This window comes from Scyliorhinus torazame, chromosome 7 (genome assembly GCF_047496885.1).
Source record: "Scyliorhinus torazame isolate Kashiwa2021f chromosome 7, sScyTor2.1, whole genome shotgun sequence".
In the NCBI taxonomy this organism is placed as follows: Eukaryota; Metazoa; Chordata; class Chondrichthyes; order Carcharhiniformes; family Scyliorhinidae; genus Scyliorhinus; species Scyliorhinus torazame.
In genome coordinates, this window is record NC_092713.1 from 21336672 (window position 1) to 21351985 (window position 15314).

Sequence of the window (15314 nt, forward strand, 5' to 3'; positions counted from 1 at the left end):
CATTTCCCTAGAATATGGCAGTGACCGTTCCAGCAGTAGCTCATTGACTATAAAATGCTTTGGGACATCCTGAGGTTGGAAAGGTTCTATATAAATGCAAGCTATTTCGTATTTTTTGACTTGGTGTTAGTGTTAGGTTTTACAGAAACTAGAACTTCTGTTGTGCTCCTCTACCAGGTATGGAGGGGGACCAGCTGTCAATCACCTCTACACCTGCCAAATCTGTCAGATTGAGATTGAAAAGGTTGAAAAGAGAAGGAAGATGGAACTGGAAATGTTCATACGGGTAAGGAAACAAATGACCTGTTCCCCCTTTATCCATCGCATATGTGACCCCCTTCAAAGAACTCCCAGTATATTGGTTAAACGTGATTTCCCTTTCACAAAACCATGTTGACTCTGCCTGATTGCAGTCCTATAGCATCTTTCGTAGTAACCGCTAACATTTTCCCTATGACAGATGTTAAGCTAACTGGCCTGTAGTTTCCTGCTTTCCGTCGCCCTCTCCATTTGAATAAAGGAGCTACATTCACTATTTTGCAATTTCATGGAACCTTTCCCGAGTCGAGGGAATTTTGGGAAATTAGAAACAATGCATCAACTCTTTCACTAGCCACTTATTTAAAGGCCCTAGGATGAGGTCCATCAGGATCCAGGGATTTGTCTGCCTGCAGCACCAACAATTTGCTCAATACCACTTCTATGGTGATTATGATTTTCCTGAGTTCCTCTCTCTCTTTCTCCCCCTTCCATTTCCAGATTTGCAGCTATTTCTGGGATGTTACTTGTATTTTTTATATTGAAAACAAATACTGAATACCTGTTCAGTTTATACTTTCCGTTATTAATTCCGCAGACTCACCTTCTGTGGGACCAGCGCTCACTTTAACACTCTTCTTTTCTAAATATCTACGGAAATTCTTGCTATCCGTCTTTTTTTTCCTGCTAGCTTTCTCTCCACTCACATTTTTCCGTCATTAATTCTTTTGTCATTCTTGATATTCTGGGCAGCACGGTGGCGCAGTGGGTTAGCACTACTGCCTCACGACGCCAAGGTCCCAGGTTCGATCCCGGCTCTGGGTCACTGTCCGTGTGGAGTTCGCACATTCTCCCCGTGTTTGCGGGGGTTTCGCCCCCACAACCCAAAGATGTGCAGGGTAGGTGGATTGGCCATGCTAAATTGCCCCTTAATTGGAAAAAATAAATTGGGTACTCTAAATTTATAAAAAAGAAAAAAAAAAAAATCTTGATATTCTGACCTACCACCCTCTCGTAAACAGTATATAATCCATCAGGTGTCCCTCTCTTTACCTCTGAAGAACAGTCACATGGACTCAAAACATTAATTCTGTTTCTCTCTCCTCAGATGCTGCCAGACCTGCTGAGTTTTTTTTCCCAGCAGTTTCTATTTTTATTACTGATTTCCAATACCTAAAGCATTTTGCTTTTATTTAAGCAACAATGTTATTTTAATGAGATATAAAAAGTCAGTAGCAACCTGACTGATCCTGGCTTTAAGTATCACACTCATTTCAACACAGGAAGGTCAGAGTTCCCAGGCCTGGAGGGCAGCATCCTCAAACATCTTTTCCGGCTCATAACATTGTCCAAATGCCAGAGCTGGACCACCGTAAACAAGCCATTCGAGTTGTAGTGAATGTGGCTGCTGAATACAGGAAGAGCAGTTGTGCAGGTGTAGGGAAGGTACCATCTCTTTGTTAGACCCAGCCATGAAATTCCAGTTAATAGAACGTTCCAGTTGGCACAATGCCTGTTGACGCAATTCACTGTATCTGGTCAGATTTCATTGCTGTTTGTGGAACCTTGCTGTGCACAAATTAGCTGCAGCATTTCCTACATTACAACAGTGCCTATACTTCAAAAATACTTAATTGGTTATAAATCACTGCGACCTCTCCAGGTCATGAAAGGTGCTGTACAAATGCAAGTCTTTTAAAAAAATAATATTCAGTTTGTACATGCAGTGTTGTTGTATCAATTGTTTTTGGCAGGCCTTTGGCGAGTTTGTGAGATGCGACAAATTAAGTAACTGACACTTTGTTTTTTTAAAAAATATATAGTTAAACAAAGCTTTCCAGGAAGAAGAATCGCCTTCTGTTATCTATTGTATTAGCATGCAGTGGTTTAGAGAATGGGAAGGATTTGTCAAGGGCAAGGAACACGGTATGTAAACCATAATGTTACAAACGTGTAACATAAGCTAATGTCTAGGTTATTTTGGAAGTTGTATTAATTTGAAATTTGGGGATTTTTTGAATTGGTGTCTGCTTTCCTTGTGGGTGAATGCTTTGGGGGTAATTAACAGAGTATATGGGGCCAGAACTTGAGTGCTCTTCTTTTACTTACCTAAGTCGGGCTGTATGTTTCACACCTGACCTTCCAACTCAGGGTGGGTAAGACAAGTGTAACGCAAGAGTTAGAAGTAGTTTTAATTGTCCTAACTTTTCCTAGGTACCTATTCTGTTAAGACAGTCAGAACCATCTAATGTCTCAGATTTAAATTCAAGTACCAGATTTTTCCAGGTGCAGGGTAGTTGCCCATCGGAAGTTTGAACTCCCTAGTCAAATCCCGCGCTGTCCTTGCATGGGTACTTCCAGGGGACCCCCCCCCCCCCCCCCCCAAGCACATCATCTTGGCTACCTCCCATGTCCAACCCCCTGGACATCAGAATTTATGGGCCATGAATTCAGGAGCAGGAAACTAGAACTTGCCTTATCTGGCCAGCGTTCTAATGTAGCTCATGTTTGGGCATCCATTTTAGATGTGTTCATTGGGTTGAATATTTGACCTGTCTGCAAAGCCTGCTATTTATATAGCTTAGATTTTACTCTGAAACATATAGTGCATGCCTGACAGGGTTGTCATCTATTGAAAATGTCGTCCGAACATTTTACAAATCATTTGCAGTATAAGAATGGACTATTTGACCGAACAGGTCTATACCAGTGTTTTATGCTGCACACTAGCCTCCTCCCATCTCCCTTCATTTAATTCCATCATCACATCCTTTCTCCATGTTTATTTAGCTTCCCCTTAAATGTCCCTATGCTATGCACTTTAACTATTCCTTGTGGGAATTCTCACCACTGAACTCCCTGATGCATTTATTAATGACTACCTGTCAATGTAGGCCAGAATTCAACAGTAGTTGCAATTCACTTTTCCCACTGGCTGCACACGATCGCCAGCGGGTTTCCCAGCGGCGTGGGGCGGTTACAATGGGAAATCCCATTGACAAGCGGCGGGAGTCTCAGTGAACGGCATGCCGCTGGGATACATGTGGCTGGCGGACCAGAGAATCCTGCCCGTAGTCTTTAGCTCTGGTCTCGCCTACAAGTGGAAATATCTTCTCTCTATCTCGTCTATCAACCTCTTCCATAATCAATTCTCTTACCAGGTTGCCTCTCGGTCTTGAATTCTCTAGAGGAAAGAGCATCAGCCTGTTCAAACTTTCCTGATGGTTATAACCTCTCAGCTCTGGAATAATTCCAGTAATTCCCTTTTGCACCTTTTTATAGTGCCTCTCTGTCCTCTGTATCATATTGAGACTGTCAAGGATCCATTTCCCTCCAGTCCATACTGAATTGGATCTAGTTCAAAGGCTGTAATGCAGTGCAACACAAATTACAATTGGTTGTTGAGAACCCTGTGTTCTATACGCCTGAAGGTTTCAGAAATTTCCTTTTGAATATTTCACTTTAACTGTCTTTACATCCTAACTGTGTTGGAAGCCAGACTCATCGGAGCATCTGTACTCCAACTTGTTCATTTTCAGAAGCTCAGAATTGTGTCACTTCTTGAATCTGCCACCCCTACTTAGTGCAAACTTCAGTTTTTTAAAAATAAAGCTTGATGCCAATTTTACTCCGCATTCCACTTTATCTCATCTCTATTTTTTTTTTCAACCTACTCGTCAGATTTTGGGACCTCAATTTATTGCAAAGTACTTGCTGGCAGCAATTCTACCCCCTAAATTAACTAAGAAACACATGTAGGTTGTTTATTATCCTGTGTTTAGTGTCTGGATTTCTCAATTTAGTCGTGTAGTTCTTCAAACAGGAAGTATTTTTTAAAGTAATTTTATAAAGCAGTTAATTGCAAAGTGTTAGAAGACAAGTGGCTGGTTTAGCACACTGGGCTAAATCGCTGGCTTTTAAAGCAGACCAAGGCAGGCCAGCAGCACGGTTCAATTCCCGTACCAGCCTCCCCGAACAGGCGCTGGAATGTAGCGACTAGGGGCTTTTCACAGTAACTTCATTGAAGCCTACTTGTGACAATAAGCGATTTTCATTTCATTCATTTCATTTCAAGTGTAGATTTTCATACCAGGCGAGGGTTGTAACTGTACTGTGATCAGTGTTTGACCTTTTAAAGTATTTGGGTCATTGAATTTTGTTTAATTGTGACAGGATTTGTTTTGAGTAGCTGCTGAACAAAATGCTGGCCTCTACTATCATCCATTTTTTAAATATTAATTTTCTCCAGTTCAATAAGGTGCCTTCCAATGACAGAAATGCAAAATGTGTTATTTGCAGTATGTATTTGTAGCTATATCTAACCTGCTTTATGTTAAATAAATGTCCAACTGATGAATATTATGCACTTGATTAATGTTGTCCCTGATTTAATAAGCTTTTAATTATTTTATTATCTTAGAGCATCCCGGCCCAATTGATAACACTAAGATCGGTGTCAGCAAGAGCAACCATGTGTCTTTAAAACAAGGTATGTCCACATTCTTTATTCCCCACAGATTATTATTTTTTTTAAAAATACATTGAGTACCCAATTCATTTTTTCAAATTAAGGGGCAATTTAGCGCGGCCAATCCACCTAGCCTGCACATCTTTTTGGGTTGTGGGGGCGAAGCCCTGGCAGACATGGGGAGAATGTGCAAACTCCACACGGACAGTGACCCGGGGCCGGTATCGAAGCTGGGACCTCGGCACCCTGAGGCAGCAGTGCTAACCACTGCGCCACCGTGCTGCCCCCCCCCCCCCCCAACAGATTATTTTTAATAGAACTGAAAAGGAGAGAAGTTATGTTATACCCGCATAGAGCTTTGATTAGACCACACTTGGGATACTGTGTGTAGTTCTGGTTTCCAGTTTATGAAATGGCTAACGAGGGACTGGAGTGTGTGCAAAAAAGATTTCGAGTCAAGATAGCAAATCTCTGACAGGAAAGATTGAACATGCTCTGGTTCTACTCTCTGAACCTGGGAAGGCTGATGGATGACCCAATAGATTCCTTAAAAATAATGAAGGGGTTTACTAGAATAGCACTGATGTGCTGGACCCCCCCCCCAAATCGTTGTAGACGGGAATATTTGCGCAGCCTCCTCCTCAAGTGAGTTGTTTAATTGTCCGTCACCATTCTTGACTGATGTGGCAGTACGCCGGAGCTTAGATCTGATCCACTGGCTGTGGAAAAGGTGGTGGGGTTGCATTGCTGGTTAAAGAGGATATTAACGTAATGGCTGCGAGGGATATTAGCTCCGACAATGTGGAATCTCTATGGGTGGAGCTGAGAAAACGAGGAGCAAAAAATGTTTGTGGGGGTTGTTGCAGCTGTTCTTTTTTCCCCCGAAATAATCGAAGGAGTCTCGGGCATAGAACAATCCTTTATCGACCAATGCATTGGGAGAGCACAACATCAGAGTTAGACCTCCGGAGCTGACTCTGCCCAACACGGAACCAAGTAATAACCCTTCCCTAAAGAACATTAGTGAACCATGGGGTTTTACGACAATCAGTGATAGTTTCACAGCCATCATTAGATGAGTTTTAGAAAAAGGAACAAAGTACAGCACAGGCAATGCCCTGTGCCGATCATGACTATCTTAAAAAAGAAACTTCTGCCCTTACTCGGTCCGTATCCCTCTATTTCCTTCCTATTCATGTATCTACCCAGATACCTCTTAAATGTTGCTAATGTTCCTGCTTCCACCACATCTTCTGGCAGCACGTTCCAGGCACCCGCCACACTCTTTGTGGAAAAACTTACCCCGCACATCTCCCTTTAACTTTCCCCCCTCTCACCTTGACCCTGTGCCCCCTTGTAATTCTCACATCCACCCTCGAAAAAAGCCTCTGAATATCCACCCTGTCTATGCCTCTCATAATTTTGTAGACCTCTTATCAGGTCTCCCCTCAGCCTCCGTCTTTCCAGTGAAAACAATCCTACTTTATTCAACCTCTCCTCATAGCCAAGACCCTCGAGATTAGGCAACATCCTGGTGAACCTTCTTTGCACTCTCTCCAAAGCTTCCACGTCCTTCTGATAATGTGGTGACCAGAATTGCATGCAATACTCCAAATGTGGCCTAACCACGGTTTTATATAGCTGCAACATGATTTCCCAAATCTTATACTCAAGGCCCCGGCTGCTGAAGGCAAGCATGCCATGTGCCTTCTTTTTTTTTAGGGGGCAATTTAGCGTGGCCAATCCACCTACCCTGCACATCTTTGGGTTGTGGAGGTGAAGCCCACGCAAACACGGGGAGAATGTGCAAACTCCACACGGACAGTGAGCTAGAGCTGAGATCGAACCAAGGACCTCGGTGCTGTGAGGCAGCAATACTAATCACTATGCTGCCCCCGCCATATGCCTTCTTAATCACCTTGGCCACTTGTGTTGCCACTTTTAGGGAACTGTGGACACACGCGCCCAGATCCCTCTGTATGTTAATGTTCCTAAGAGTTCTACCATTTGCAGTATAATTCATAGATTTTCTTTCTTTTTTTTTAATTGAGATTGCCCAATTTATTTTTTCCAATTAAGGGGCAATTTAGCGCACCAATCCACCTACCCTGCACACCTTTGAGTTGTGGGGGCGAAACCCACGCAAACATGGGGAGAATGTGCAAACTCCACATGGACGGTGACCCAGAGCCGGGATCGAACTTGGGACCTCGGCGCCGTGAAGCTGCAGTGCTAACCCACTGCGCCACCGGGCTGCCCTTATTTTGCTCCTCCAAAATTCACCACCTTGCATTTGTTTTAATTCCAAATTTATTAATTGAATTCAAATTCCACCACTGATGGGATTTGAAACTGCGTCCCCAAAGCAATAGCCTGGGCCTCGGGATTACTAGTCCAGCAGTATTACCACTGCACCACCACCACCCCATTACACCAGTCTAGGAATAGGATCTGCCAGTCAGTCAGCCTGCCTCTGGGGATATCCAGATTTTCTTTTCTATTCGTTAATGGGACGTGGGCGTCGTTGGCTGGGCCAGCATTTACTGCCAATCCCTAATTGCTTGAGGGGGCATTTAAGAATCAACCACATTACTGTGGGTCTGGAGTGACATGTAGGCCAGACCGGGTAAGGACGGCAGACTTCCTTCCCTAAAGGACACTAGTGAACCAGATGGTTTTTTACGACAATCGACAATGGTTTCATTATTCTAGATTTTTATTGAATTCTAATTTCACCATCCGCAGTGGCGGGATTTGAACCTGGGACCCCAGAGCATTACCCTGCTGAGTGGTATCGTCCAGTGTCAATACCACTATGCCACCGCCTCCCCCTACCCGTACCAGTCAGTTATTTTAGATCCCTCAGCAAGAGTTGTATCAATTTTGGCAGCTCAGATCTAGTTCAGACCCTGAGGTGTGTCTATTTTCTGCAGTCTCCCTATCAGCATTATACTGGAATAGGACACTGATATGCCAACAACACCTCAAGTTTCACCTGAGATCAGATAACTCGGTAACAAATAAAATCTGAAGGGCATATGGGGAAAGCCTGTACAATTCATGTGTCTAAAGTCCAAGGCACCCAAAAAAGACAGACTTGTATTTATGTTGTGCGTTTTATGACCTCAGCGGAAGTACTAATTAAGTACTTTAAGTGTAGTCACTGTACTGTAAGAGGTTTGCATGTGTTGTAAAGACAAATGTTGTAATTTAACAGGTAAACTTATGACCCACATAGTCTTCATTTATCTGGTCGATCTATAATGCTAGTTTTCTTCAAAATTATTTAATGGAATGTGGGGATTACTGGACAAAACCAGCGTTTGCTGCCCATTCCTAGTTGCCCTTGAACTGAGTGGCTTGCTAGGTCATTATCGAGGAGAGTTGAGAGTCAGCCACATTGCTGTGGGTCTGGAGTCACATGTAGGCCAGACCAGACAAGGACAGCAGATTTCCTTTCCTTCAGGATATTAGTGAAGTAGATGGGTTTTTACAACAATTGTGACTGTTGTTGGTGTTTGTCATTGCTGAGACTAGCGCTATGCTCCAGATTTATTGATCGACTGCCAGGGTGGGATACAGTGGTAGTAGCCAGGCAAATTGGGTCGGACTGACTTTCAGGGAGTCTACAATAGTGGACTGGCCAGTTGTCCAGAGAAACCACAAAGAACCTTGTAACTGAGTTGGGTTGGTGTGATTTGGGAGGATGCTGTTTACCGCTCCCACCATCCCACCTTCTTGTGTGGTGATGCTAATCGTGTTTGTTTGTTAAATTTCTTGTTCCAGGCGCTGATTCAGGCCAGATCTCCGAAGAGACCTGGAATTTCCTCTACTCTATCTATGGAGGGGGCCCAGAGATCACTTTGCGGCAGAACGTCAGCCATCCTGATGCATCGAGTGTAGAAGAGAAAAATGAGGTTGAAATACGTCCGGTGCAATAATGTTAAAGGAAATGTTAGAAACTGTGAATTATGCTGGATTCTAAGCATTCCAGGGTGTGATATATTTTCTGAAAACAATTCCTGCAGTGGCATTAATGTTTTGTGTTTTAGGGACAATCGCACAAGTTAAAACCCCTGTTATGTAATATAGGTTGATGTAGATTTCTGGCTTACCTGATAAGCTGTACTGAAGGGTTGGAAACATTTTCTAGTGGTATGTGATGTAGCTTTGACCTGTGACAGGCCCACACACTGGAAGTGTACTGGTGAGAAACGGGTTGCTTATATTAAGTCGACTCAGGAAAGCACTGATCTGTTTGCACTGTACTGTAGACGAAAAATCAAAGATTTCAAAACCCTTGTCCGTGCTACTGTAAGCAGCTAAAGGAATATTCTCAGGAGAATTTGCAAAAATGTAAAGTTGAGTCTAAACACTCCCTCTATTTATAAAGCCTGGGACCCCAATTGCCTTTCTAATCACTTACCCAACCTGCTCTTTATCTTAAGCAAACGCACTGCCCCACGGGCCCCTCGATTCCTGCACTCCCTTTCGAATTGTATTCTTTAACTCTCTCAATTTTTCCTGCCAAGGTGTGTCACTTGACGCTGTGTTAAATTTCATCTGCCGTTATGTCTGCCCATTCCGCCAACCTGTCTGTCTGTCAAGTCTACAATCCGCTCCTTCTCACCGTATCACCAAACGTTCGGGTTTGTCTCCTCTGCAAATGTTGATACTGTGCCCTCTACACCCGATTCTAAGTTATTAATATCGATCGATGAGCAGTGGTCCCAGTACCAACTCCTGGGGAGGCGGCTTTATAAAACCACTCTCCACCACTACTGCCCCTGTCTTTCAGCCAACTTCATAAACGTATTGACGGGATGAGACATTAAACTGAGCGCTCGCCTACCTGCTGTAAAAAATTCCATTGCAGTATTTGATGGGTAGGCATTGTTCTTTAGAGTATTGACCCAACCACGGCCACCAACAATATTTGGTTTGCTAGTTCTGGGTTCTTGCTGCGTCAAAAGTATCTTCAGCTTCCAGTGAGCCACTTCACTTCAAAAGTAATTCGCTGTAAGTGAAGTGTTGGAGAGACACGATAAAATTCTTTCTCGAGTTATATCCTGAATTTTGAGGTCCGCGTTGACACTGCCACATTCCCACGGCCAGTCTCTGACCACAGCGGGCCGTCTCCTTTCTTCTACCTTCAAATAGCGTGCCTGGAGCTGAGCATACAGAAGTGACGGACAGTAAAAGACCTATGATGGAAATAAAATCCAGTTGTATTGTAATAAATCTATGGGCTTCCTACTGCACGGGCCATGAGTAAAGTAAGAGAGGCTGCTCACCGCAGGAAATGGTGTAAATTTTAATCTGCAGCAAAAAGGAGAATGTATCAATTGGGTTTAGACTCGAGTGTGATTCTTGCCAAACTTCTTGGAAGTATTCCGCTAAAAGCACAGCTGATTATTCTCTAGGGTAAAATTATGTAACTGATGCAAAAATGGTCCTGAAGCTCGCCGGACTGACCAGTTGCTCTTTGTGCAACAGTCTTCTAGAATTGATCTTTGAAGCCGATTTCCTTAGCATGTGCCTCAAAGGAATGCTCCATAAAATTGAAACCATGCATTAGCCAGAATGTGACTTTTCTGTTTCTAACAGGACTTTTTTCCCTTGAGCTTTTTTGTATTAATTTATTTTTTAACGTGCGCATGCAAATCTCACTGCAACTGTGGCTGATTTAAGTTGAACTTGCACTTTGAAGAAATCATGACTCTAACTATCTTACTGCATTTTTTTAAAAAAAGGAATCATATATATAAGGAATGTAAAATAAAGTACCTTGACAAATTTAATTGTACAATAATTGCAATTAACGGAACCAGGCACCTTCAACTCTTAGAATGAAGCTCTCACTCTCGATCACCTGTGCATGTTATCTTTGTGACATTAGGATCATGAATGTGAAACTGTGCTGCAATGTTGCAGAAGTCCATAATTGTGGAAGTAAAGTTGGAATGCATAATAAGTGGAAGATGTTCTCTTAGCTTTTTAATGCTGAATAGCAATAGGGACCTGCATCTTTTGTTCAATAAAACAAGTGACACAAGCTTTGCTACAGGTTCTTTTCCTACGTATTTCGTGGTGATGTCAAGTACCAGTTCGCCTTCCTGAGATTTGAGGGTCTGTCTTTTTTTTCAGGCGTCTGCTTTATCCACAGTTAGTCTGCATTTAGGCAGATATATTGCAATAACAACAGAAAATGCTAAGAAGCACTCAGCAGGTCAGGCAAACCTGTGATGAGAGAAACCGTCTGATGTTTCAGATCGATGATGACCTGTCATCACAGTGGGAAGATGTCAAGACATGAAATGCTTTTAAGCAATTGGCAGCCGAGAGAAGAAGGAACGTTACGTTGTCCACTTTGGTTTAATGGTAACACTCTTGTCCAAGTCAGCAGTCGAGGGTTCGAAGCCCATCCAGAGATATTATGCAGCCTGGTGCGAGTCCTGTCACTTTTCCCAAAGGCCTGAATTCTTGCCTGTCAGCTTTCAGCACCTTGTTCAAAGTGCCACTCAGCCAGTATGAACCTGGGCAGTGAGCATTGGAAGGTCATTTAAAAGAAAGAAAACCTTGTATTTATATAGTGACTACCAAATATCTGAACATGCTTTCCAGGCAGTGAAATACTTTTTGAAGCTTTTTGGTCACTGTTGTCATTTGGGAAACGCAGCAGCAGATTTGCACACAGCACGCTTCCACAAACAGCAATGTGACATTGACCAGCTAATCTGCTTTTTGTGATTTGATTGAGGGATAAGTAATGGCTGGGACATCAGAGAAAACTGTCCGACTCTTGTTCAGAATCCATTACATCTGACCAAACAAACAGATGTTGCAATCGGTTTAACAACTCATGCAAGAGGCAGCACCTCTGACAGTGCAGTTCTCCTTCATTACTGCACTCGAGAGGCAGTTTTGATTTTTGTACTGGATCACTGGAATGCAACTTGAGCCTCGAACTGTGAGGTGCAGGTGCTAGCGTGCTCCCAGCTGAGCCAAGGTTGACACACGCATGGCAGACATCACGGCTCCACCTGATTGCGCCCTTGCTACCATTCTCGTATCCACTCATTTCATAGCAAGTTCTGTAACTGGCCATGTTTACTTCTCTCCCATCGCACAAACACTGATCCAAATGGTCCTATTTGATTATCCAACGTGGAATCTTTTTGTCTGTTGCTTAATACCACAGCAGCATGAGACTCCGATAAGATGAATGAATGACTGGTCGTCTTCTCTCAATGCCCAGTTGACCCACTAGACATTGCAACCTGCCAAGAACTGCATCTCCTCACCACTGGTAATATGAATTCCTGGCAGTGGTTGAGGAGAACCAGGCCCACTTCTGGAAAAGTCCATGGATTTTTTTTTTCCTCCAGGCTCAATAAAATGGGTTTTGGGAGATAACTAAATGATTGTGTTCCCTTGCAATCCCTCAGAATATGCTGCACTGAGGCTATCGGCAAATTATCGTTCCCTCTTTGGCTGCAATGACAGCTCGCATTTATTTTAGTTAACAAAACATCCTGATATGCTTCGCCTGTGTTTTAAAAAACAAAATTTAACATCATAGAAAATAGGAATAGGAGCAGGCGGAGGCCATTTGGTCCTCCAAGCCTGCGCTGCCATTTGTTATGATCATGGCTGATCATCCAACTCAACAGCTTAATGTTATGGGCCAGGGTTTAGAGAACCCCAAAGTGTATCATGGAGTTCACATGACCCACAACTTTTAATAGATTGTGGTATTGGGGAGCACACGGCCCACTCTACAGGTGTAATTCAACAGAGAGTGAAAGTACTTTTAAATTAAAACAATGTTTATTTATGAAACCAGTTAACAATTTATAAACCCACAGTAAACATCTTAACAACGATCAACACCAATAAATCCCCACAGATACAATATTCTCTAACTAAACCTTAATATTTCCTTATTAACATCCATAAGACAAAAGACCCTTTTTAACACAGAGATCAGGTTAAATTCTCTACTGAGAGCAGTTATCACTTTTAAAGTAGCAAGTGATCTGAAGACATTCCTTTCATACAGAAAGAAATCAGAATCGCACCTTGTCTTGCTGGATGAAGCTCCAAGTCTGCAAAACTAAACTAAACTCACTCTGTAGCTGCAAGTCCAAAGCGAAAGTGAAAGCAGGCAGACAGCCTAGCTCCACACACACTCTGACATCACTGCAGCTCCCTAATAAAGACCCATTTCTTAAAGGTACATCCACTACAGCTATTTTATAAAAAAACACCCATTTCTTAAAGGTACTCTCATATGACACTAATCCTGCCCCCCCCATCCCCCCATATCCTTCGATCCCCACCGCCATAAGTGCTCTATCTAACCGTTCCTTGAATACACAATGTTTTGGCCTCAATTTTCCTGTGGTAACGAATTCCACAGGCTGACCACACTCTGGATGAAGAAATTTCTCCTCATCTCTGTCCTAAATGTTCTACCCCGTATCCTCGGTCTGTGACCCCTGGTTCTGGCACACCCACCGTCGGAAACATCCTTCCTGCATCTACCCTGTCCAGTCCTGTTAGAATTTTATAGGTTTCCATCGAGCCACATAATGCAATACAGAGTAGATGACCAAACTCTTGGTCAAACAGGTTTTAAGGAGTCTCCTAAAGGGAGAGAGAGAGTGGGGGAAGGAAGTCAAGAAGATTTAGAGACACAGCTGAAGATACATCCACCAGTGGTGGAACATCTGTAATTACCGATGCTCAAGAGGCTAAAATCAGTGGAGCACATTTTCCGGTCAGGTATTTTGGAGGATTCTCATGCTGGAGGAGATTACCGAGAAAGGCAGGGGCGAGGCCATGGAGGGATTTGAAAACCAGGATGAATGTTTTTAAATCAAGATGTTTCTTAAGAGAGCCAGTGTCGATCAGGGTTAGGTTTTGAAAATACTCTGCTTTTCCGTTCTTACCAATGTGGAAAATACCCCATCTGCCACCTTCTTGCTCAGTCACTTTAACCAGACTCGATCACTTTGCTACCTCTTTACATCCCCCTCAAAACTTGTTTTAAAAATTTAATTGGTTCACCCTAATCACCCTTGAGAACATGGTGGTGAGCCATCTTCTTGAGCTGCTGAAAGTCATACGGTTCAGAGGAACCCGCAGTGCTGTTAGGGAGGGGATTCCAGGATATCGACCCACTGACAGTAAAGAAACAGTGATTTATTTCCGAGTCCGGATGATGTGTGGTTTTGGAAGAACTTGCAAGTGGTGGTTCTCCCAGGTATCTTCTGCACTTGTCCTTCTAGTCTGGTAGAGGTCGTGGATTTGGAAGGTGCTGCTGAAGGAGTCTTGGGTTGCTGAAGTGCAACTTGTAGATGGTATATACTACTGCCACTGTGCATCGGTGCTGAAGCGAGCAAATGTTGAAGGCGGGTGGGTGTGTTGCCAGTCAAGTGAGTTGCTCTCCTGGATGGTGTCAAGCTTCTTGAATGTTATTGGAGCTGCCCTCATCCAAGCAAGTATTCCATCATGCTCCTGGTTTGGAAATGGTGCACAGGCTTTGGGGAGTCAAGAGGTGAGTTGCTCTCCATACAAATCCCAGCCTCTGACCTGCTCTTGTAGCCACAGTATTTATATGACTGGTCCAATTCAGTTTCTGGTCAATGGCAGCCCCCAGGATGTTGATAGTAATACTTCCCCACCTCACTTTTATTGTCAGCAAACCTGTGTACATTGTACTTGATTCCCTCGTCTAACTCATTGATAAGAGATAGTGGAGAGCTGAAGCCTGAATTTTTTAAGCATCTCTCCATTTATATGCTGGCATCGGAAAAATTACCTGTTTATCTGACTCTTCTGTCCATTAACCTGTTTAAACTCAATCCATGCTAATAATGCTATTTTGTGTAATAACCTCTGGTATGGCACCTTCTGAAAGTCCTCATCCATTTGTCAAAAATTATTTCCCTTTCCTAAAACCATGTTGAATCCGTACCAGCCTCCCCGAACAGGCGCTGCGGAATGTGGTGACTAGGGGCTTTTCACAGTAACTTCATTTGAAGCCTACTGGTGACAATAAGCGATTTTAGCATTTTTGACCACTGATTTCAGGTTTAACTTGCCTACTGTTCCCTAGTTTCTCCTCTCCCTCCTTCTCGAGCAGTGGGACTATATTTACTACCTTCCTATCCATTAAATCGTAAGAATTGGATTCAAATTTGAGGGTCTGGACAACTGGGGAATATTTTGGTTTTATCCCTTTTTTGCTGAATAGGTGAATAATTTCTATCTTAGTTTTATTTTTAAAATCTCCAAAATACAGTTACCAACCTGAATTGGAACACCTTGGCTTCGTTCAGATTAATCCAAATATACCTCGTGTGAAATGTTAGGCCCTCAGCTTGAAGATCAGCTCCTGAGTAAACAAACCGTAACTTTGAAGGAAAAGAGACCTAAACGTGGCCTGGATTCAGTTCAGATTCAGGACCAATCAATTTTGCTTAGATTTTAGCCCATCTCTGGTGTTGGGTTTCAAAATGAAAGTTGTGTCTTATCAAAGTAACCTCAAATAAATGTCCCTTTCACATTTGTCGTCATACTG

General features: G+C 43.0%; 1 protein-coding gene across 3 annotated transcripts in view; it reads left to right on the forward strand.

Moving 5' to 3' along the window:
- usp33 (ubiquitin specific peptidase 33) overlaps positions 1-10781 on the forward strand; it is a 92660-nt gene extending 81879 nt beyond the window's left edge. For 2 of the 3 annotated variants that reach the window (XM_072510406.1, XM_072510407.1), the window contains exons 22-25: positions 178-286; positions 2082-2184; positions 4679-4747; positions 8513-10781. In XM_072510406.1, coding sequence (XP_072366507.1) covers positions 178-286; positions 2082-2184; positions 4679-4747; positions 8513-8667 — 436 coding nt within the window. In that variant the 3' untranslated portion in view covers positions 8668-10781. The remainder of the gene's footprint in view (positions 1-177; positions 287-2081; positions 2185-4678; positions 4748-8512) is intronic. The other variant, XM_072510408.1, reaches the window with a different exon arrangement.
- The last annotated feature ends 4533 nt before the right edge of the window (positions 10782-15314 follow it).